Source organism: Bufo bufo, chromosome 3, assembly GCF_905171765.1.
Source record: "Bufo bufo chromosome 3, aBufBuf1.1, whole genome shotgun sequence".
Classification (NCBI taxonomy): Eukaryota; Metazoa; Chordata; class Amphibia; order Anura; family Bufonidae; genus Bufo; species Bufo bufo.
Window position 1 is genome coordinate 235710752 of NC_053391.1, and position 25491 is coordinate 235736242.

A 25491-nucleotide genomic window follows, 5' to 3' on the forward strand; every position below is an offset into this window, starting at 1 on the left:
TGTATGTGTTTACAAAATGTTTTCTTGTCTTGTCTTTTCTATGTATCTATCCATTATTTAATCTTTTTCAGTTCAAGCTTGTGCTACTCCTGCATATTTACAAAATGGGTGGTATAGTCCTGTAATGGAGGAATACTTTTACAATGATACCATAACATACAACTGTCATGACGGATTTCAATTGGTTGGCCAAGCTTCGATTACCTGCCGCAGTGATGGAAGATGGAATTATAATACACCAGTGTGCAGAGGTAAGATAACCACATAAATATCTGTAAAGGATGTGGAACTTCTTACTGCTCTGTATGTAGTATAGAGCGCTGTGTGTAATAAAAGTACGTCATGGTGATGGTTTAGGCTCCGGAGTTGGGCCTGTACCATCGCTTGCAGGTGCTGGCTGTTTTATACAGCAGGCATCCAGCTCTCACAGCCAGGATCAGAGATAACTGATAAAAATGGCATGATGTCTTTATCAATACAATGGTGGCGATAACAAACTTGTATAGTTTTTATATTATTTTATTAATTTTAAAAACATAAATACCTTTAAAAATTTTTTTTTTTTTCTTTGCATCGCCATTTTCTGACTTCCATAACTTTTTTACATTTCGGTCTATAGAGCTGTATCAGGGCTTGATTTTTGTGGAATAAACTGTAGTTTTTATTGGATTTTTGTGGCATGTATGACTTTTTGATCACCGTTATTGTCACGGAAGGTGTACAGCAAACTAGAAGACTCAAAAGGAAGGTCCGGCTGACTGGATCCAAAACTAAGGAACCAAAGGGATAGCCCTGCAACAGACCTGACTCTCTCCCTAACTGCTCAGCCTATGCAAAATTCTCAATGGTAGAAGATTGCATATCCTCGTACCTCGACTGAATAACCCCTGAACACCCTATAATAGTGAGGGGACACGACCACCGGCTCCCTACACTTGATAGTCAGGGTCTCCTGGGATCCAGCAAACAGGAAAATACAAATGAATAAACAAAACTTATCTGTAGAAGACTCAGTAGTAGCATCAGCATGCATACACTCCAGGAAGTTGTATAAACCGCAAAGTGATGCAGTATGGGAAGGGATTTAAAGGGATGCAATCAGTGCAACTACATGACAGCTGAGAGAGGCTAACGAGATGAGAAAATGAAAGCAAAACAAAAGGAACCTCAAGGAGGAGGTTCTGAAGGACGTCTGTCAGAGCTTCTCAGATGTCTGGTGGTGACAGTTATTTAACCCTTTGGATACCGGAGGTTTTTTCGTATTCATTTTTCTTCCCCATCTACCTTGAGCCATAACTTTTTAAATTTCCTGATCACATAGCTGTATGAGGGCTTATTTTTTGCGGGACAAGTTGTACTTTATAATGACACAATTTATTATGGCATAAAATGTAGTCGGAAGCGGGAAATTCCAAATGTGGTGGAATTGGAAAAAAACACAATTCCTCCACCGTTTTACGGGTTTTGTTCCCACTGTGTTCCGTTTGTGGCAAAACCAACCTGTGCTCTTCATTCTCTGGGTCAGTACAATTACAAAAATACCAGATATCTATAGGTTTTATGTCTAAATAGTGTAAAAATTCATTTAAGCTTTGAGTGTGGGGGCTCCCGTTTTGCAGGACAATCTACAGTTTTCATTGCTACCATTTTGGAGTTTGGACTTTTTGATCACATTTTATTAAATTTTGTGGGTAAGAGAAGCGAAAAAAATGCCAAATTGCCCATTTTGAACAATTTTTTCCGTTATGGCATTCACAGTATTGAAAAATATTTTTATATTTTAATAGTCGGGCGTTTTCGGTCCGGGTGATACCCATGATGTTTATATTCTTTGTTATTTATGTATTTATTTTTTTATTCAATGGAAAGGGGGTTGATTTAAACTCGTTTTCGAGCCTACAAAATAATTTTTTTTTTTTATTCTGAACATTCATGGATTTTTTACATCCATTAATTGTTCAGAATTGCTCATTTCTTATGTTGTCCTGCGACCTGATGGCCAAAAATAATAATTGTAGCTTTAATGCCCTGGGTCTCTTCAGTGAGACCCAGCACATTAAGGTTAATTACTGGCATCCTCATTGGCAGCAGAGGATGCCGGTAAGAAGTCCGAAAACGCAAGCTTCCAGGTTTTTCACCCTTTAGATGCCGTGATCTCACTTGACCACACCATGTAAAGGCTTTAATGACCGCGATCGGGTCTCTGCTGTTTGATACCTAATCGTTTTTGTTTATATATTTTTATATGTAAAATTGGGAAAGGGGTGATTTAAACAATATTTTTGTGTTCTTTTAAAACCTTTTTTTTTTACTTAATAACTATTAGCCTACTTAGGGGGCTAGAAGCTGGGATTTTTTTAATCCCTTTTCCCATTCACCCTAATAGAGATCTATTAGGGTGACTTGGATTTTGATGCACTCCCTGCTGAGCTGTACTATGACACCGCTAGAAAGCTTCAGGAGCTCCTAGACTGTCATGGTAACCTATTTCACTGCAGGGGCTCCAATCAAAAGGCAGAGGGAGCCACATTCCTCTGCCTTACCTCACAGATGCCGCAATCACTGTTGAAAGCAACATCTGATGGGTTAAATGATGGGCTTCGGCGTGATCACTATCGCCTGTCATTGTAGCTGGGTGCCTGTTGTATTATATGGCCATCACCCACCAAGTAAAGAGCAGCCCACTCCAAACAATTGAGAGCGCATAATGCCATACATGTACAGCATTGTTAAGGGGTTATCTGTCACACTCGTGTGTGGGAGGAAAACATCACACCGAGCATAGGAGAGAAAGGGGAGACCGGAATAAGGCCTGGAAACTAGGGAAAGAAGCTGGACACCTCCTAGAGAAAACCCTAACTTCAGTCCTGACAGACTACCAGTATGAACAGGCCCCAAAGGTATCCTATCACACCCTATAGGACCCTGGAACTAATTTCAGGACCGAATCTACCTGTTCCTCCAAAGGGAAGGACAAACAGGAGTCTCCCTGAGGCCTAATGACAAACAGGGAAAGGCAACACACTATATATATATATATATATATATATATATATATACAAAATACAAAAGAGAAAGGAAACACTTATCTTCAATGAAGCTTTGGTAGCACCAGGAACTCAGCCAAGAACCAAACACAAGCTAACCACAAGTCCAACAGAAGCTATAAACCGCATAGCATAGTGGGAGAAACAACAATAAATAGAGAAGGTTAAATGACCACGATAGCCACACCTGGGGAAGGAAGGTGTGGCAAGCACCAGAAACAACACAAACGTCATTTGATCCAAAAGGAAAACATTTCAGCTCAAACCACGTGTTGCCAGTCTCACAGATCTCCTGCCACCTGTCGCGAGAACATCCGTATGTCTCGGTACGTCCGTGACATTATTCAATAAAAAAATGGCCCCCAAAATGCCCGGGCCCCTCCTATAGATCAAATTAACCTCCTTCCCGGCACTCCGGATCCTTGCATGGACACCAGTGCATCTCCCCATTGCGCGGATTAAAACATTCGTCAATGGGAGGTGCAGCCAATAGCAGGCCACGATGGTGACCAGCCTCTCTAGCATCATTGGAGACATGACTGGATGTAAGAGGTATGTGGTGCTGTATTGCCCTGTATGTTTTGTAGGGCTGTATGTTATGTTTTCCAAATATGTCTTTAATAGTAGGGCTGGAGGGAAGAGGTTAGGGTGCGGACCCATTCACTTTAATGGTGCCGCAAAAGATGCGGACAGCACTCCATGTGCTGTCCGCATCCTTTGCTCCGTTCCGTGGCCCCGCAAAAAAAAAAATATATAGCATGTCCTATTCTTGTCCGTTTTGCGGACAAGAATAGGCATTTCTACGATGGGCCGCCTGTTCCGTTCCGCAAATTGCGGAAGGCACACGGACGGCTTTTGTTGCGACTGCGACGCAACAGTCGCAGAAAATCCAGTTGAGATGGATTTTTCTGCGACTGTTGCGTCGCAGTCGCAGCATGTTGCATGTTGCAGTGCGACACCATAGACTGCCATTATAAAAATTGTCGCGTGACATTAGTGCAACAAAATGTTGCGCTACAAATGTTGCAGTGTAGTTGTGCCCTATCTGTCGCGCGTCTTATTGTCGCGCGAGAAATGTCGCCGTGTAGATGTAGCCTCATTCCTACTAAACCACACCCACTTTCCAGTAAGTCACATCCTCTTGGATAGCTAGGCACAGTGGAGTTCTCTAAAACTAGGTGCGCCAATTAGCACATTTTACAAAAAGGTCTAGGTGCCCTTACATTAGTAAAGGTGGACCAGTATGTGCCAATGGACCTCAAGGGATCAAAACAGCATATACCAGTGATTACTTGAGAATGTATTTACCAGTTAAAGTAGTTGCATCATAAACTTCATTTTACTTTAAGGGTCTGTTGCTTCATTTTTACACGTGTTAAAAAGCAGCATGTAAAAAGAAGCAGCATGCCCTATCTTGGGGCAGAATCAGTGCTGATGTTCCCATTATAATTAATAAGAAGCAGAAAAATGCACATAAAAAAAGTGCCAAATTTTGAGGCAGAAAAATCTGTTTGGATTCAGTGCTGATTTTTACACGTGTATTTTAGAAATTAGCCGTGTGAACTGACACCTAAAGTTTATTAGAAAGTTTATTAGAAATTATCAATTATAGCAATTACTCTAGCTATCTTTGCTCCTTGGATATTATTTTATTTTTTTTTCCTTCAAAATGCTTGAATCTTACTTCCTGGTTTGTCATGTGTCTGCTGTCCCATCTTGCCTTAGGGCAGTGAGATGTGTCCTGACTAGGGATGAGAGAACCCAAACTGTACAGTTCGGGTTCATACCGAATTTTGGGGTGTCCGTGACACGGACCCGAACCCGAACATTTTCGTAAAAGTCCGGGTTCGGTGTTCGGCGCTTTCTTGGCGCTTTTTGAAAGGCTGCAAAGCAGCCAATCAACAAGCGTCATACTACTTGCCCCAAGAGGCCATCACAGCCTTGCCTACTATTGGCATGGCTGTGATTGGCCAGTGCAGCATGTGACCCAGCCTCTATATAAGCTTGGGTCACGTAGCGCTGCACGTCACTCTGCTGATACAAGCGTAGGGAGAGGTTGCAGCTGCGACGTTAGGGCGAGATTAGGCAGATTAACTCCTCCAAAAGACTTCATTCAGTGATCGATCTCCAGCTGTGGATCATTGAAGTGCTGATATTCAATTGCTCACTTTTTTTAGGCTGCCCAGAGCGTTTTTATATCACTTTTTTCTGGGGTGATCGGCGGCCATTTTGTGGCTTGTGGTGCGCCAGCACAAGCTATCACCAAGTGCATTTAACCATCAATAGTGTGGTTATTTTTTGCTATATCCTACATCAGGTGCAGGCTGAGCCTGTGTCACCCAAGTGCATTTAACCATCAATAGTGTGGTTATTTTTTTGCCATATACTACATCAGGTGCAGGCTGAGCCTGTGTCACCCAAGTGCATTTAACCATCAATAGTGTGGTTATTTTTTGCTATATCCTACATCAGGGTCAAGCTTTCATCAAGTGCATTTAACCATCAATAGTGTGGTTATTTTTTGGCCATATACTACATCAGGTGCAGGCTGAGCCTGTGTCACCCAAGTGCATTTAACCATCAATAGTGTGGTTATTTTTTGGCCATATACTACATCAGGGGCAAGTTGAGCCTGTCACCCAGCGCCTAAAAAATAGGCCTGACATTTATATTCCTCCAAATCAGTACTGTTTTAGCTGGTCAAGTTATTTTTAGTGACCGTAAAAGCACAATTTTTGTTCTGGGTTGAAAAACAATTCCCAAATTTTCAATTCTCAATATTAGTGTTTTCTGCTGTATCAGACCTACTTTAAATCTATCCCTAAAAGGGTATATTAGATTCAAGGTGCTGATAGGGTCATTCTTAAAAACTTAACACACACGCTACAGTGCAGATACAAGTCTAATTCTGTGATTAAACCTATACCTGTCACACAGCGCCTAAAAAATAGGCCTGACATTTATATTCCTCCAAATCATTACTGTTTTAGCTGGTCAAATTATTTTTAGTGACCGTAAAAGCACAGTTTTTGTTCTGGGTTGAAAAACAATTCCCAAATTTGCCATTCTCAAAATTAGTAGTTTCTGCTATATCAGGCCTACTTTAAATCTATCCCTAAAAGGGTATATTAGATTCAAGGTGCTGATAGGGTTATTCTTAAAAACTTAACACACACGCTACAGTGCAGATACAAGTCTAATTCTGTGATTAAACCTATACCTGTCACACAGCGCCTAAAAAATAGGCCTGACATTTATATTTCTCCAAATCAGTACTGTTTTAGCTGGTCAAATTATTTTTAGTGACCGTAAAAGCACAGTTTTTGTTCTGGGTTGAAAAACAATTCCCAAATTTGCCATTCTCAAAATTAGTAGTTTCTGCTATATCAGGCCTACTTTAAATTTATCCCTAAAAGGGTATATTAGATTCAAGGTGCTGATAGGGTCATTCTGAAAAACTTAAAACACACGCTACAGTGCAGATACAAGTCTAATTCTGTGATTAAACCTATACCTGTCACACAGCGCCTAAAAAATAGGCCTCACATTTATATTCCTCCAAATCAGTACTGTTTTAGCTGGTCAAGTTATTTTTAGTGACCGTAAAAGCACAGTTTTTGTTCTGGGTTGAAAAACAATTCCCAAATTTGCCATTCTCAAAATTGTGGTGAACGGGAACAATGAGGAAAACATCTAATAAGGGACGCGGACGTGGACATGGTCGTGGTGGTGTTAGTAGACCCTCTGGTGCTGGGAGAGGACGTGGCCGTTCTGCCACAGCCACACGTCCTAGTGTACCAACTACCTCAGGTCCCAGTAGCCGCCAGAATTTACAGGGATATTTGGTGGGGCCCAATGCCGTTCTAAGGATGGTAAGGCCTGAGCAGGTACAGGCATTAGTCAATTGGGTGGCCGACAGTGCATCCAGCGCATTCACATTATCTCCCACCCAGTCTTCTGCAGAAAGCGCACAGATGGCGCATGAAAACCAAGCCCATCAGTCTGTCACATCACCCCCATGCATATCAGGGAAACTGTCTGAGCCTCAAGTTATGCAGCAGTCTCTTATGCTGTTTGAAGACTCTGCTGCCAGGGTTTCCCAAGGGCATCCACCTAGCCCTTCCCCAGGGGTGGAAGAGATAGAATGCACTAACGCACAACCACTTATGTTTCCTGATGATGAGGACATGGGAATACCACCTCAGCACGTCTCTGATGATGACGAAACACAGGTGCCAACTGCTGCGTCTTTCTGCAGTGTGCAGACTGAACAGGAGGTCAGGGATCAAGACTGGGTGGAAGACGATGCAGGGGACGATGAGGTCCTAGACCCCACATGAAATGAAGGTCGTGCCACTGACTTTCACAGTTCAGAGGAAGAGGCAGTGGTGAGACCGAGCCAACAGTGTAGCAAAAGAGGGAGCAGTGGGCAAAATCAGAACACCCACCGCCAAGAGACTCCACCTGCTACTGATCGCCGCCATCTGGGACCGAGCACCCCAAAGGCAGCTTCAAGGAGTTCCCTGGCATGGCACTTCTTCAAACAATGTGCTGACGACAAGACCCGAGTGGTTTGCACGCTGTGCCATCAGAGCCTGAAGCGAGGCATTAACGTTCTGAACCTTAGCACAACCTGCATGACCAGGCACCTGCATGCAAAGCATGAACTGCAGTGGAGTAAACACCTTAAAAACAAGGAAGTCACTCAGGCTCCCCCTGCTACCTCTTCTGCTGCTGCCGCCTCGGCCTCTTCTGCTGCTGCCGCCGCCTCGGCCTCTTCCTCCGCCTCTGGAGGGAAGTTGGCACTTGCCGCCCAGCAAACATGGGATGTACCACCAACACCACCACCCGCGTCACCAAGCATCTCAACCATGTCACACGGCAGCGTTCAGCTCTCCATCTCACAAACATTTGAGAGAAAGCGTAAATTCCCACCTAGCCACCCTCGATCCCTGGCCCTGAATGCCAGCATTTCTAAACTACTGGCCTATGAAATGCTGTCATTTAGGCTGGTGGACACACACAGCTTCAAACAGCTCATGTCGCTTGCTGTCCCACAGTATGTTGTTCCCAGCCGGCACTACTTCTCCAAGAGAGCCGTGCCTTCCCTGCACAACCAAGTATCCGATAAAATCAAGTGTGCACTGCGCAACCCCATCTGTGGAAAGGTCCACCTAACCACAGATACGTGGACGAGTAAGCACGGCCAGGGACGCTATATCTCCCTAACTGCACACTGGGTAAATGTAGTGGCGGCTGGGCCCCAGGCGGAGAGCTGTTTGGCGCACGTCCTTCCGCCGCCAAGGATCGCAGGGCAACATTCTTTGCCTCCTGTCTCCTCCTCCTCCAATCAGCTTCCTCCTCCTCTTCTTCCACCTGCTCATCTAGTCAGCCACACACCTTCACCACCAACTTCAGCACAGCCCGGGGTAAACGTCAGCAGGCCATTCTGAAACTCATATGTTTGGGGGACAGGCCCCACACTGCACAGGAGTTGTGGCGGGGTATAGAACAACAGACCGACGAGTGGTTGCTGCCGGTGAGCCTCAAGCCCGGCCTGGTGGTGTGCGATAATGGGCGAAATCTCGTTGCAGCTCTGGGACTAGCTGGTTTGACGCACATCCCTTGCCTGGCGCATGTGCTGAATTTGGTGGTGCAGAAGTTCATTCGCAACTACCCCGACATGTCAGAGCTGCTGCATAAAGTGCGGGCCGTCTGTTCGCGCTTTCGGCGTTCACACCCTGACGCTGCTCGCCTGTCTGCGCTACAGCGTAACTTCGGCCTTCCCGCTCACCGCCTCATATGCGACGTGCCCACCAGGTGGAACTCCACCTTGCACATGCTGGACAGACTGTGCGAGCAGCAGCAGGCCATAGTGGAGTTTCAGCTGCAGCACGCACGGGTCAGTCGCACTGCGGAACAGCACCACTTCACCACCAATGACTGGGTCTCCATGCGAGACCTGTGTGCCCTGTTGCGCTGTTTCGAGTACTCCAACATGGCCAGTGGCGATGACGCCGTTATCAGTGTTACAATACCACTTCTATGTCTCCTTGAGAAAACACTCAGGGCGATGATGGAAGAGGAGGTGGGCCAGGAGGAAGAGGAGGAAGAGGGGTCATTTTTAGCACTTTCAGGCCAGTCTCTTCGAAGTGACTCAGAGGGAGGTTTTTTGCAACAGCAGAGGCCAGGTACAAATGTGGCCAGACAGGGCCCACTACTGGAGGACGAGGATAAGGAGGAGGTGGAGGAGGATGAGGATGAAGCATGTTCAATGTGGGGTGGCACCCAAAGCAGCTTGGGCCCATCACTGGTGCGTGGCTGGGGGGAAACACAGGACGATGACGATACGCCTCCCACAGAGGACAGCTTGTCCTTACCTCTGGGCAGCCTGGCACACATGAGCGACTACAAGCTGCAGTGCCTGCGCAACGACAGTAGAGTTGCCCACATTTTAACGTGTGCGGACTACTGGGTTGCCACCCTGCTGGATCCCCGGTACAAAGACAATGTGCCCACCTTACTTCCTACACTGGAGCGTGATAGGAAGATGCGCGAGTACAAGCGCACGTTGGTAGACGCGCTACTGAGAGCATTCCCAAATGTCACAGGGGAACCAGTGGAAGCCCAAGGCGAAGGCAGAGGAGGAGCAAGAGGTCGCCAATGCAGCTGTGTCACGGCCAGCTCCTCTGAGGGCAGGGTTAGCATGGCAGAGATGTGGAAAAGTTTTGTCACCACGCCACAGCTAACTGCACCACCACCTGATACGGAACGTGTTAGCAGGAGGCAACATTTCACTAACATGGTGGAACAGTACCTGTGCACACCCCTCCACGTACTGACTGATGGTTCGGCCCCATTCAACTTCTGGGTCTCCAAATTGTCCAGGTGGCCAGAGCTAGCCTTTTATGCCTTGGAGGTGCTGGCCTGCCGGCGGCCAGCGTTTTGTCTGAACGTGTATTCAGCACGGCAGGGGGCGTCATTACAGACAAACGCAGCCGCCTATCTACAGCCAATGTGGACAAGCTGACGTTCATAAAAATGAACCAGGCATGGATCCCACAGGACCTGTCCATCCCTTGTGCAGATTAGACATTAACTACCTCCCCTTAACAATATATTATTGTACTCCAGGGCACTTCCTCATTCAATCCTATTTTTATTTTCATTTTACTATTATATTGCGGGGCAACCCAAAGTTGAATGAACCTCTCCTCTGTCTGGGTGCCGGGGCCTAAATATGTGACAGTGGCCTGTTCCAGTGGTGGGTGACGTGAAGCCTGATTCTCTGCTATAACATGAAGACTGATTCTGTGCTGACATGAAGCCAGATTCTCTGTTACGGGACCTCTCTCCTCTGCCTGGGAGCCTGGGCCTAAATATGTGACAGTGGCCTGTTCCAGTGGTGGGTGACGTGAAGCCTGATTCTCTGCTATGACATGAAGACTGATTCTGTGCTGACATGAAGCCAGATTTTCTGTTACGGGACCTCTCTCCTCTGCCTGGGTGCCGGGGCCTAAATATGTGACAGTGGCCTGTTCAAGTGGTGGGTGACGTGAAGCCTGATTCTCTGCTATGACATGAAGACTGATTCTGTGCTGACATGAAGCCAGATTCTCTGTTACGGGACCTCTCTCCTCTGCCTGGGTGCCTGGGCCTAAATATGTGACAGTGGCCTGTTCCAGTGGTGGGTGACGTGAAGCCTGATTCTCTGCTATGACATGAAGACTGATTCTGTGCTGACATGAAGCCAGATTCTCTGTTACGGGACCTCTCTCCTCTGCCTGGGTGCCTGGGCCTAAATATGTGACAGTGGCCTGTTCCAGTGGTGGGTGACGTGAAGCCTGATTCTCTGCTATGACATGAAGACTGATTCTGTGCTGACATGAAGCCAGATTCTCTGTTACGGGACCTCTCTCCTCTGCCTGGGTGCCTGGGCCTAAATATGTGACAGTGGCCTGTTCCAGTGGTGGGTGACGTGAAGCCTGATTCTCTGCTATGACATGAAGACTGATTCTGTGCTGACATGAAGCCAGATTCTCTGTTACGGGACCTCTCTCCTCTGCCTGGGTGCCTGGGCCTAAATATGTGACAGTGGCCTGTTCCAGTGGTGGGTGACGTGAAGCCTGATTCTCTGCTATGACATGAAGACTGATTCTGTGCTGACATGAAGCCAGATTCTCTGTTACGGGACCTCTCTCCTCTGCCTGGGTGCCTGGGCCTAAATATGTGACAGTGGCCTGTTCCAGTGGTGGGTGACGTGAAGCCTGATTCTCTGCTATGACATGAAGACTGATTCTGTGCTGACATGAAGACAGATTCTCTGTTACGGGACCTCTCTCCTCTGTCTGGGTGCCGGGGCCTAAATGTGTGACAGTGGCCTGTTCCAGTGGTGGGTGACGTGAAGCCTGATTCTCTGCTATGACATGAAGACTGATTCTGTGCTGACATGAAGCCAGATTCTCTGTTACGGGACCTCTCTCCTCTGCCTGGGTGCCGGGGCCTAAATATGTGACAGTGGCCTGTTCAAGTGGTGGGTGACGTGAAGCCTGATTCTCTGCTATGACATGAAGACTGATTCTGTGCTGACATGAAGCCAGATTCTCTGTTACGGGACCTCTCTCCTCTGCCTGGGTGCCTGGGCCTAAATATGTGACAGTGGCCTGTTCCAGTGGTGGGTGACGTGAAGCCTGATTCTCTGCTATGACATGAAGACTGATTCTGTGCTGACATGAAGCCAGATTCTCTGTTACGGGACCTCTCTCCTCTGCCTGGGTGCCTGGGCCTAAATATGTGACAGTGGCCTGTTCCAGTGGTGGGTGACGTGAAGCCTGATTCTCTGCTATGACATGAAGACTGATTCTGTGCTGACATGAAGCCAGATTCTCTGTTACGGGACCTCTCTCCTCTGCCTGGGTGCCTGGGCCTAAATATGTGACAGTGGCCTGTTCCAGTGGTGGGTGACGTGAAGCCTGATTCTCTGCTATGACATGAAGACTGATTCTGTGCTGACATGAAGCCAGATTCTCTGTTACGGGACCTCTCTCCTCTGCCTGGGTGCCTGGGCCTAAATATGTGACAGTGGCCTGTTCCAGTGGTGGGTGACGTGAAGCCTGATTCTCTGCTATGACATGAAGACTGATTCTGTGCTGACATGAAGCCAGATTCTCTGTTACGGGACTTCTCTCCTCTGTCTGGGTGCCGGGGCCTAAATGTGTGACAGTGGCCTGTTCCAGTGGTGGGTGACGTGAAGTCTGATTCTCTGCTATGACATGAAGACTGATTCTGTGCTGACATGAAGCCAGATTCTCTGTCACGGGACCTCTCTCCTCTGCCTGGTTGCCGGGGCCTAAATATGTGACAGTGGCCTGTTCCAGTGGTGGGTGACGTGAAGCCTGATTCTCTGCTATGACATGAAGACTGATTCTGTGCTGACATGAAGCCAGATTCTCTGTTACGGGACCTCTCTCCTCTGCCTGGGTGCCGGGGCCTAAATATGTGACAGTGGCCTGTTCCAGTGGTGGGTGACGTGAAGCCTGATTCTCTGCTATGACATGAAGACTGATTCTCTGCTGACATGAAGCCAGATTCTCTGTTACGCGACCTATCTCTTCTGCCTGGGTGCCTGGGCCTAAATATGTGACAGTGGCCTGTTCCAGTGGTGGGTGACATGAAGCCTGATTCTCTGCTATGACATGAAGACTGATTCTCTGCTGACATGAAGCCAGATTCTCTGTTACGGGACCTCTCTCCTCTGCCTGGGTCTTAATATGTGACAGTGGCATGTTCCAGTGGTGGGTGACGTGAAGCCTGATTCTCTGCTATGACATGAAGACTGATTCTCTGCTGACATGAAGCCAGATTCTCTGCTATGGCATGAATAGACTGATTCTCTGCTGACGTGAAGCCAGATTCTCTGCTATGGGACCTCTCTCCAATTGATATTGGTTAATTTTTTTATTTATTTTTTTAATTCATTTCCCTATCCACATTTGTTTGCAGGGGATTTACCTACATGTTGCTGCCTTTTGCAGCCCTCTAGCTCTTTCCTGGGCTGTTTTACAGCCTTTTTAGTGCCGAAAAGTTCGGGTCCCCATTGACTTCAATGGGGTTCGGGACGAAGTTCGGGTCGGGTTCGGATACCGAACCCGAACATTTCCGAGAAGTTCGGCCGAACTTCTCGAACCCGAACATCCAGGTGTTTGCTCAACTCTAGTCCTGACATCAGCAGGACATGAGACACTAACCATGCACCTTTCTTACCAATGACACTTGTGCATCCTCCATTACAAGGTAGCAATGCAGGACGTAACTAACAGCAAAACAGATTTGTCACAGTGTATAATGTAGGATAATAACTAGAATAAGGAACTTTCGATAAATGGTGGTCTTCGGGGAAAATTATATAACAGCGATATCTATTGGGTGTGACATTCATATTGGTGGCACAACTCCTACACTGCTGATCTAGAGAGGTTTTATGATGCACTGTTTTGTATGGCTTGACTATGATCTGAATTTCGCTGCAAATTCAAATTTCCTCATGCTTTGTGGTAACAAATCATTTTTCCTAAAATGGTGGGAGAAAAAAAAAACATAACTCATCCATTTGCTAGCAGAGAGGCCACGACAGCCATTTTGATTGAAGATACCGCGCAAAATCTTGCTCGCGGTGACATGTGATGTCACCCCACTAGCCGGACGTGGTGATGTCATCAGTGATAACATCACCACGCCCAGCCAGCATGACGACGTCTGTGTCTTCAATCAAGTTGGCCGCAACGGCCTCTTCATGATCAAATGGATAAGGGTACTTTCACAATTTCTGGCATAGAGTTCTGTCCTAGGTGCTCTATACCGGAAAAGAACTGATCAGTTTTATCCCCATGCATTCTGAATGGAGAGCAATCCGTTCAGGATGCATCAGGATGTTTTCAGTTCAGTATTTTTGACTGTTCAGGACAGAGATAATACCGCAGCATGCTATGGTTTTATCTCCGGCCAAAAATCCGGAATACTTGCCGGAATACTTGCCGGCATTTTTTTTCCATATGAATGTATTAGTGCCGGATCTGGCATTCAAAATACCGCAAGGCCATGCGCAGACCGAAAAAAATGTGAAAAAAATAGATGACACATGAAAGACGGATGCAGCATTTTAATGCATTTGTAAGACGGATCAGGATCCTGATCAGTTGGCATATGTTTTGACGGATCCGGCAGTCAGTTCCGGCGATTGAAGTGCCTGCCGGATTCGTCTGTCAAAGTACCCTAAGGTGATTAGGGTTGAGCGAACCCGAACTGCAAAGTTCGGTTTCGTACCGAACTTTGCGAGTTCGGGTACCCGGATCTGAACCCAGACTTTTTCACTGAAGTTCGGGTTCAGGTTTTGTGGGATTTTATTATTTTCCGTTCTAACATGGTTATAACGGAAAATAATAGCATTCTTAAGATAGAATGCTAAATAAAATGACCATTGAGGGGTTAAAAAGCTTAACTCATCCAATTGATTGCACAGCCTGTATCCTCTTCTTTCTTCAGGACCTGCAAAAGGACCGCAATGACATCATCGCAGGGGTTTTTGCAGGTCTTGAAGAAAAAAAAGAGGATACAGGCTGCTCGATCAAGTGGATGAGGTGAGGTTTTTTTTTAACCCCTCAATGGCGATTTTATTTAGCATTCTATCTTAAGAATGCTATTATTTTCTGTTATAACCACGGAAAATAATAAAGTGAAGTTTCGGGTCCCCATTGACTTTAATGGGTCCGGGTTCTGTGTTCGGGTCCGGGTTCCCTCATCCCTAAAGGTGAGCATGTTTTTGTTTTGTTTTTTAACCTGATGAACCCCTGAAAGACCTTAATTTTAATCTCAGATGCTGGGATCAGCGATGAATGTGGCATCTGAAGGGTTTAATGATGGGGGGACGCTGCTATCGCCGTTCCCCATCATTGCGCCCGCTACATACAAAAGAATGAAAGTAGTCACAAATCAAATTAATTTGAAAAACTTAGCTTATCACTAATAGTTATCTATCTTTAAACGGTTTAATAATAATTTTGACTTTGAGCTTTGAATAATCTGCTGTTTTGTCACCAGGCATTTGTGATGCTCCTCCCGATCTTCCTTACGCTCAATTGCAATTCCAGTATCTGAGCATGAAAACTTACTTTGCTGGCACAACCCTTCAATACGTATGCAGACCAGGATATTATCGAGATCACAGCTTCTCAGATGCTATAACTTGTTTAGGAAACTTCACATGGTCAAAAATATTTGAGTTCTGTAAAAGTAAGTAATGTGTAAATTATTATTTTTTAATTAAGTAGTTAATGTGATATTTTAAAAATGTTAATATTAAACCTGTATATAAAGGGTCAGTATTTAACCCCTTGGAGACCCTTGACATACTAGTACTTCAAGATGATCGAGTCGGCAGTGTGCAAGCTCGATTGATGCAGGGGCCTAGCAGTCACTGACAGTCGGGCCCCTGCTGTATCTGCCAGCATCACTGTGAACAGCACTGTGACAAAACACCATACATGGGGGTTTGGGGGGGTCTGCGGCTCCATTTCATCCCCATCGGGTCCCCGCGCTGTAGTGAAGGGGACTGGATGACTGAGAAGGCAGCCCAAGACCTTGCACAGGCATCAGGGCTTGCCTTCTACGGAAGCCTAGGAGATCCAGCCTTAGGAATCTTGCATACGAACGTTGTGTGCCTGTGGCCGTATTGCAGCCCGCATACGGCGGGTCCGCAATACACAGACACCTGCCCGTCTGCACTCCGCATCACGGATGCGGACCTATTTACTTGAATGGGTCCGCAATCACGGAGATGCGGGACGGAAGCACGGATCGGAACACCATGGATGCACTACGGAGTGCTTCCGTGGTGTTTCTGTCCGTACCTCCACACCGCAAAAAAATGTAACTTGTTCTATTTTTTTTGTGATGCGAATGGATTACGGACCTATTCAAGTTGAATGGGTCTCGATCCGTCCCAGCCGCCGCACGGATGTTGCCTGTGCATTTGGGACCGCAAATTGCGGTCCCCAATGCACTGAACGGATGCACAACGTTCGTGTGCAAGAGGCCTTATTCGGCTGGGTCTCCTAGTCAACTGCATTGTAGAGGGGGATCAGACCCCCAAAAGTTGAAGTCTCACAGGGAAAAAAATAATAACTAAAAAAAAGTTTAAAAAGTGGTTTTCATAATAAACACATATAAAGTTGTAAAAAAAAAAAAGAAGACGACATTAGGTATTGCTGCGTACATAATGACCGGCTCTTTAAAAATATCACATAATCCACGTCGTCAAGTGAATGTGGTAAAAATAAATTTAAAAAAAAAAAGCCATTGTTTTCACCTTACATCAATCAAAATGTCGTATGTATCCCAAAATGGTACCAATCAAACCGTCATCTCATCCTGCAAAAAAAAAGAGCTCCTACATAAGACAATCGCTCAATTTTTTTTTACAAAATATAGCTTTCAGTAAATGAAAACATGATTTTTTTTCTTTAAAAAATGCTTTTATTGTGTAAAACTGAAATAAATTAATATGAACTAGACATATTAGGTATCTTCACATCCGTATCGACCGGCTCTATAAAAATATCACATGACCTTCCCCCTAAGGTGAAGACCATAAAAGAAAGCCATTTTTTGTCACCTTACATCACAAAAAGTGTAATACCAAGCGATCAAAATGTCATATGTACCCCAAAATAATACCAATCACCTCATCCCACAAAAAATCAGCCCCTACAGAAGACAATCGATTGAAAAGTAAAAAAATATATAGCTTTTAGAAAATGGAGACACAATAACATGATTTTATTTCTTTCAAAAATGCTTTTATTGTGCAAAACTGAAATATATAAAAAAGTAGACATTTTAGGTATCGCCACATCTGTAAGGACATTCTCTATAGAAATACCACATGATCTACCCCCTAAGGTAAATGCTGTAAAAAAAAAAAGAATATATATATATATATAATATATATATATATAAAGAAAAGGGGTGGCAGCACCGTCAAAACAGAAAGCAAGTGGGTGCAAAAAGACAAAAATGGGGATAAGCAAACCCCGTATATAAAAAGCAGAAAAACGGGCAGCACTCTAGAAAATAAAGTGAAAAGAAATGTATTCACCCATAAGGCAATGCGACATTTCGGCTCAGTGCTAGAGCCTTCCTCAAGCAATGTGTTAAGACAAAGTGCTCAGTGTATATAGCTAATACAATCAATGTGCCAAATTACAATCAATAAAAACAATTAAGGTAAAAAAGGGACATATAATAAATGCACCAACATGATGAATATCTAATATGTAAGTGATTACAGTGCATGATTAAATATCTGTTTCATATACAAAAAATCTTTACAACAGACATGATTCTCAATTAAAAATACCTAAAATATCATATATATCGTGATTATGTGACATGTGCAACCAATTACATGAAGTGACCAGTGCTTACTAGATGATGTATCAAACGGAGGGAAGAGGGAGGAGAAAAACAGATATATGGCGCACCCCATGCAGCAATCACATCATTGTATCGGGCGTATCTGTGAGCATGCGCCCATTCTTTTAGGTGTCATAGCGGCCATGTTGGATAAGGGAATATGGCCTCATGCACACGACCGTTGTGTGCATCCGTGGCCATTGTGCCGTTTTCCGTTTTTATTCGCGGACCAATTGACTTTCAATGGGTCCGTGGAAAAATCAGAAAATGCACCGTTTTGCAGCCGCATCCGTGATCCGTGTTTACTGTCCGTCAAAAAAATATGACCTGTCCTATTTTTTTGACGGACAACGGTTCACAGACCCATTCAAGTCAATGGGTCCGTGAAAGAACGCGGATGCACACAGATCCGTCTGTATGAAAGCTTTTTCAGAGCTGAGTTTTCACTCCGTGAAAACTCAAATCCGACAGTATATTCTAACACATCTGAAGGCAATTGTCTATGCTGTGAAGATACGACATGTGCAGCACCTGAAACTACGGATACTGGAAGCCTGTGCTAGCATTTCTCCTGCGGTGTTGCTATCAGTGTGTGAAGAGTGGGACAAGAGGGTTGCATTGACAATCCAACACATCGGGCAGCACATTGAACACATTTTATAAGTGGTCAGAAACTTGTAAATAACTCATGAAAGAATAAAGTTACGTTAAAACCAAGCACACCATTGTTTTTCTTGTGAAATTCCCAATAAGTTTGATGTGTCACATGACCCTCTTCCTATTGAAAAAACAAAAGTTGGATTCAAAATGGCCGACATATAAATGGCCCACCCTGTATTTTTTTTAATGGTCAAGTGATTTTTTGACGGATGTTATCCGTTGTTTATTCATTCATTGCTAGTGAGCCCTTATGGAGGAGAACCCTCTGCAGTGATGGTGATACATTTGGATTTGGACTCGGATGCGACATGACTCCGCATTGACGTGCGGGCTTATGTTCGGTCCGTGCCCACAGGGGAGGACTCCACGTCTGTTCTGGATGTGGATGCCTTCTCCTGGTCCCGTACAACCACCTCCCTACATTAGGTGCAGGTTGCTCGTGAACAGAGCTCTGCATTGGGGACTTACTGGCAGGTTTGATCTTGTTCCATTTACTAGGGTGCGTGAAGACGCATGCGCCCGATGAACTATGTGATATTCCCTTATCCAACATGGCCGCTATGACACCTAGAAGAATTGGCGCATGCTCACAGATACGCCCGATACAATGATGTGATGGAAGATGGATACGTCATCCTGACATGCGCATTGCTGCATGGGGTACGCCGAAGCAGGCGGTGGATAACTGGACGCAGCCATATATCTGTTTTTCTCCTCCCTCTTCCCTCCGTTTGATACATCATCTAGTAAGCACTGGTCACTTTATGTATTTGGTTGCACATGTCACATAATCACGATATATATGATATTTTATGTATTTTTAATTGAGAATCATGTCTGTTGTAAAGATTTTTTGTATATCAAACAGATATTTAATCATGCACTGTAATCACTTACATATTAGATATTCATCATGTTGGTGCATTTATTATATGTCCCTTTTTACCTTAACTGTTTTTATTAATTGGAATTTGATTGTAATTTGGCACATTGATTGTATTTGCTATATACACTGAGCACTTTGTCTTAACACATTGCTTGAGGAAAGCTCTAGCACTGAGCCGAAACGTTGCATTGCCTTATGGGTAAATAAATTTGTTTTCATGTTATTTTCTGGAGTGCTGCCCGTTTTTCTGTTTTTTGTATATAATATATATATACACTGTGCCAAAACAACCAATGTTTTGGTCATCTTGCCCCATAAAGCGTAATATTGAATGATCAAAAAATTATATGTGCCCAAAAATGGTACCAAGAAAAATGTCAACTCTTCCCGCAAAAACAAAGCCCCTACACAAGATGATTGGCAGAAAAAAAAAATGGCTTTCAGAAAGTGGAGACACAAAAATGCTTTATTATGTAAAACTGAAACAAAAACAAAAACAAAAAAAATTAAAGGCGTTATTTTTTATATTGTCGCATCCATAACAACTTGCTGTTTAAAAAAAGCACATGATCTAACCTGTCAGGTGAACATTGTAAAAAAAAAAAAAAAAACTGTGTCAGAACAGCCATTTTTTTGTTACTTTGCCTCACAAAAAGCATAATATTGAGTGTTTAAAGATCATATGTATCCCAAAATAGTTCCAACAAAACTGTTACCTTATCCCGCAGTTTACAAAATGGGTCTCGTTTTAAGAGTTTCTACTATAGGGGTGCATCAGGGTCTTCAAATATGACATGGTGCATAAAAACCAGTACAGCAAAATCTGCCCTCCAAAAACCATATGGTGCTTCTTTCCTTTTAAGTCTTTCTGTGTGCCCATACAGCAGTTTGCAACCACATATGGGGTGTTTCTTTAAACTGCAGAATCTAGGTACCGTAATAGATATTGAGTTTTGTTTGGCTGTTACCCATTGATATTTTACAGGAAAAATTGGATTAAAATGAAAAATCTGCCAAAAAAGTTAAATATTAAAATTTCATCTCCATTTTACTTTAATTCTTGTGGAACACCTAAAGGGTAAACAACCTTTGTAAACTTAAACTCATAGTTTAATAACTTGAGGGGTGTAGTTTCTAAAATGGGATCATTAATGGGTGGTTTCTACTATGTAAGCCCCACAAAGTGACTTCATAACTGAACTGGTTCTTAAAAAGTAGGTTTTGGAAATTTTCTTAAAAATTTTAAGAATTGCTTCTAAAATTCTAAGCCTTCTAATATGCCAAAAAATTAAAATGACTTTTACAAAATGATGCTAACATAAAGTAGATGTAGGGGAATTTAAAGTATTAACTATTTTATGAGGTATCACTATCTGCCTTAGGGCTCTTTCACACGAGCAGATCCCGTGCGTGAAATCCACTGCGTCAAAGAGAGCCAAGCCCTATTCCCGACAGCAGAGACACGGAGCATTAACATGATTGATAATGCTCTTTGCCTCTGTGACCTTTTTACTACAAAATCACAGTGACAACTTTATCTCATTGCGATTTTGTAGTAAAAAGGTCATAGAGAGGCACGGAGAGGCACGGAGCATTATCAATCAGGTTAATGCTCCGTGTCTCTGCTGTTCGAAACCGGGCCTGGCTCTCTTTCACGCAGCAGATTACCCACACGGCATCCGCTCGTGTGAAAGAGCCTTTAATCCCTTCACGCATTTTTAGGTGCATGTACGTGGGGGAATGTGGTGCTTTACCGCATTCACATGTACGTGATGTGACGCAGCATGGGCTCGGCTGTCACTGATTAACCCCTTCACATGCCGCGCTCAGCGCTGACCGCTGCACGTGCAGGGTTTACAGAGGGAGGGAGCTCCCTCTGACTCCATCGTCCCCCCGCGGTGTGCTGACAGGGGGCCGATAGTTGCCATGGCAGCCCCAATGCCTTACACAGGCATCGGGGCCTGCCAGTTACGCAAGCCCAGCCTGAGGACTGGGTCTCCTAGGCAACTGTCAGCGTCTTACTGTGTAAGACGCTGACAGTTCAATTCCGTACAATACAGAATGTAGTGTACTGAATTAAAACAGGGATCAAACCCTGAAAAGGTGAAGTCCTGCAGTGGCACAAATATAAAAAGTAAAAAAAGTGAAAAAGTGTTTTTTTATAATAAAAAAAATTTAAGTTTCAAAAATTTAAAAAAAAATAGGGAAAAAAAGACATGTAGACATATTAGGTATTGCCGTGTCCGTATCGACCGGCTCTATGAAAATATCACATGACCTAACCCCTCAGGTGAACACCGTCAAAAAAATAAAATCAAAACTTTGCTAAAAAAACATTTTTTGTCACCTTACATCCCTAAAAGTTTAATACCAAGCGATCAAAAAGTCATATGCACCCTAAAATTTTACAAATCAAACGGTCATCTCATCCTTCAAAAAATTAAAACCATAGGACAATCTCCCAAAAAAATAAAAATAAAATATGGCTCTCAGAGTATGGAGACACTAAAACATGTTTTATTTTGTTGCAAAAATGCTGTTATTGTGTAAAACTTAAATAAATTAAAAAGGTATACATATTAGGTATATCAGCATATAATTAATAGAATGAAAAAATATAATATTCTATAATTAATAGAATGAAAAAAGCGCATCAAAGCTTACGCAAAACGCGCGTCGGTGCTGCGGATCATGACTCTGGTACTTATGTAATTATTTATTTATTATTTTGTTCATTTACATTGCCATTTCTTTGTACTTTGTACATTGCACTTTATACATGTATTTGTATCTGGCTTAGTGTAACGCTTTATGGGTCTTAGGTCAGAATTTTGTATTTTATACCTGTCTGGGCATTTATCACTTATTCATTTTGTACCTTTTTATGACCTATCTACTACCTGTTTTATTATATTATCCAGATTGTGATCTTCCATTCATCCCGTGTGTCTTTTATCCACCGCTGTACTGTTTGTAATTGTATTTATATCCAATTTTTTGGTATATATTAATAAAGTATATTCGGCATTAGTTCTGCTATGCTTTTTTATCTTTGGTGTTGCTTATTCGGTATGTAGGCGTAGCACTCATACTTATTTTTGAGCTGGTTGCTATAGGTGTGCATTAAACACAGCAGATGAAGGGGTATAGTTACACAATAGATCCCCAAATTGTACAGAAATTGAAGTAGGGTCAGAAAGTGATCTGAGGTTCACTAAATGTGAGTAAAACTTAACTTTTAATAATAAATAATAAAATGGATGGCCCTCGAGATATATAATATATATACGCAATTTGAAAAAAATAGCAAACAAAAAAGTTTCTGTCAAAATAAAGCATCACAAAATAAATCAATAATTGGCAACAAGATGCTTTAGAAGCAGTAGGGATAATAGTGCACGGCGGCACTTGAAATAACAACCAATTGTCCTGCCGCTCAGTTGTACATTTCCAGGACTCCTGGATTATCCCAATAGGCAAGAAGAGGGTAGTTGTACATTTACAGGACTCTTGGATACTCCCAATCGGCAAGATGTAGGTATCCAGAACCAGAAACACAGGAAAAGGTTGCAGGCAGGACATAAAGGGGGGACTACTAATCCCTAATATAGCCCTTTAATTGGGGTGCTACTCTGGCCCTGGTGACCTAACCACAGAGCACTCGCCCTGACAAGGGCGACCCCGTCCGGAACCTTTCCCTAAATAGACTGGCCCTAGTTCGCCCTATAGTAGTTAGTCCTTACATGCATGTTTCAAAAAAATCTCATCAGGGGAAACATGAGAGGCATTATATAAAAAATGCAAATAAATGGTACTGCAAAAATCACAGAACCCAACCTATGGTACAGCTAAGGTTCAAGCTGCACCAATAGATGGACGGTGCCTATGGTGTGGCACAATTCCAGAGAGGGTGCTGGTAAAGAGGGGCGGAGGCATTAGATGAAAGCCCCACTCCTCAAAAGATATGGGCCTGATACTACCCACGGGCTGTGTTGCGGCCTGAAATTGGTATGCAGCCCGCCGGTATTTAAACTATGAACAGCCTCAAAACGAGGCTTGGCATGCAGCATGGTGACATCAGCGGCAGCTGCTGGCACTCACGCGCATGCACAGTCCAAACTAGCAAGCTTAGCCGGACATCGCTGCGGCTCGCAACGTGTTGATGCGGGGAGGATCACGTGACGTCACCACGGCGAGTTGCGTAAGGTTGAACGCGGTCTGAGTTGACTAGGTCACCAAGCAACCGGGACGCGTTCTTGGCTCCCATCAACTGCGCAGTCCCAGGAATGGTACTGCGTTATGAACAATAAGGCATTTGTGGCGTGATTATAGCCTAAGGTACCCTGGACATAGTGGCCCAAAAAAAGGACAAACATATTAATGGGCAAAGAACATGTAAATGAAAATAAATGGATCAGGCAGGAGCAAAACTACATCAAAGATATAAATTAAAATGATAAACGGGGGAGCTATATTAAGGAGGTAAGACACAGCTCTCCATCCAAATTGATACATAAAGGATAAATATCAATACTGGGTTTTATCAGACAGAAAAACTAAAAAATGCATCACAGCCACATGGGGATAGATAACCATTGGGATCATAAATCAAATAAAACAACTAAAATTAAGTTGTTTGTTGAGGCCTAGTCCGGAATCTGTATGCAGAACAAAGGTCCAGCGGGCTTCACAATATAAGAGTAAACGGTCCCAATCACCCCCTTGAATTGGGGGTGGGACTGCCTTCGTGCCCATTATTTTAATGCTTTTGGGGTTACCTTGGTGATGGTCATGGACATGTCGGGACACAGCCGTATCCCTGTTGTTCTAAATGTCCCCCAGATGTTCACCTATACGTCTGCGCAATTCCCGCCTGGTCTTGCCTATATATTCTTTTGGGTAATCACACGTGATTTTATAAATTACCCCCCGGGTACGACAGTTAATGAAGTCCCTGATAGAAAAAGTACATTGGAGGTTAGTGCTAAAAAATGATTTGCCAGTTTGCATAGTATTACAGGCAACACAGCCGCTACATTTAAAGCAACCCAAAGGTTTGCCATCCAGCCAAGTTCCTCTTTTCGGAGCAAGGCTGTAGTGACTGTGAACAAGAAGATCCCTAAGGCTACTGCCCCTTATAAAGGTGATCTGTGGGTATTCATGGATAACCTCCCTAACATCAGGATCCATGAGAAGAATGGGCCAGTGTCTGTTAAGGACTCCCCTGGCTTGGTTTGCAGCCTCATCGAAGGTAGCATTGAGACAGATTTTTTGATCCGTATCAGTCTTCTTTCTGGGTACCAGTAGTTCCGTGCGAGCTGTAGATAACGCCGTTTGGTAGGCATTTCTGAGTATGGTATCAGGATACCCTCTGGCGAGGAACCTTTTTCTCAGATCAGCAGCCTGCTCAGCAAACTCAGCTTTTTAGGAGCAGTTGCGTCTTAGGCGTTAATATTGTCTGCATGGAATGCCTCTTTTAAGACGAGTAGGGTGGCTACTGCTCCAGTGAAGCACAGAGTTAGTTGAAGTTGGCTTTCTATAGATGGTGGTAACTACCTCCTCTGGTCCCTTTCTGGAGATGCAGATATCCAAAAAGGGGAGGGTTTCAGTACTCAACTCGTACGTAAACTTCAGTCCAATATCAATTTTTTTAAAGCCAGAGAAAACATTTATTACGTAAAACTAAAACAAACAACCAAAAAAATAATAATAATCTATGGCTTTCAGAATAAGGAGAAACAAAAAAATCTTTTTTTTTTCAAAAATGCTTTATTATGTAAAACTGAAACAAACAACCAAAAAAAGTCATATTTGGTATTGTCACGTCCGTAACAATCTGCTCTATAAAAATACCACATAATCTAACCTGTCATATGAACATTCTAAATAACAAAAAATTTAAACAGTGCCAAAACAGCTATTTGTTACCTTGCCTCACGAAAACTGTAATATAGAGCAACCAAAAATCATATGTACCCTAAAATAGTACCAACAAAACTGCCACCTTATCCCGTAGTTTCCAAAATGGGGTCTTTTTTTTGAGTTTCTACTCTAGGGGTGCATCAGGGGGTCTTCAAATGTGACATGGCAACTTAAAATTATCCCAGTGAAATCAGCCCTCCAAAAACCATATGGTGTTCCTTTCCTTCTGCGCCCTGCCGTGTGCCCCTACAGTAGTTTACGACCACATATTGAGCGTTTCTGTAAACTACAGAATCAGGGCAATTAATATTGAGTTTTGTTTGGCTGTTAACCCTTGCTTTGTTACTGGAAAAAATGGATTAAAATGGAAAATCTGCCAAAAACGTGAAATTCTGAAACTTCATCTACATTTTCCTTTAATTCTTGTGGAAATTTTGTAAAATCAGTTTTGAATAACTTGAAGGGTGTAGTTTTTAAAATGGGGTCATTTATGGGTGGTTTCTACTA

At 43.7% G+C, this 25491-nt stretch overlaps 2 protein-coding genes across 2 annotated transcripts in view; both read left to right on the plus strand.

Annotated features, from left to right (window-relative positions):
* Nucleotides 1-25491, plus strand: part of LOC120995068 (C4b-binding protein alpha chain-like) — a 694048-nt gene that overhangs the window by 495274 nt on the left and 173283 nt on the right. The window lies entirely within an intron of this gene.
* The window catches only part of LOC120995069 (C4b-binding protein alpha chain-like), a 362014-nt gene that overhangs the window by 163240 nt on the left and 173283 nt on the right, over nucleotides 1-25491 (plus strand). The window contains exons 7-8 of the mRNA XM_040424050.1: nucleotides 72-251; nucleotides 15144-15335. Coding sequence (XP_040279984.1) covers nucleotides 72-251; nucleotides 15144-15335 — 372 coding nt within the window. The remainder of the gene's footprint in view (nucleotides 1-71; nucleotides 252-15143; nucleotides 15336-25491) is intronic.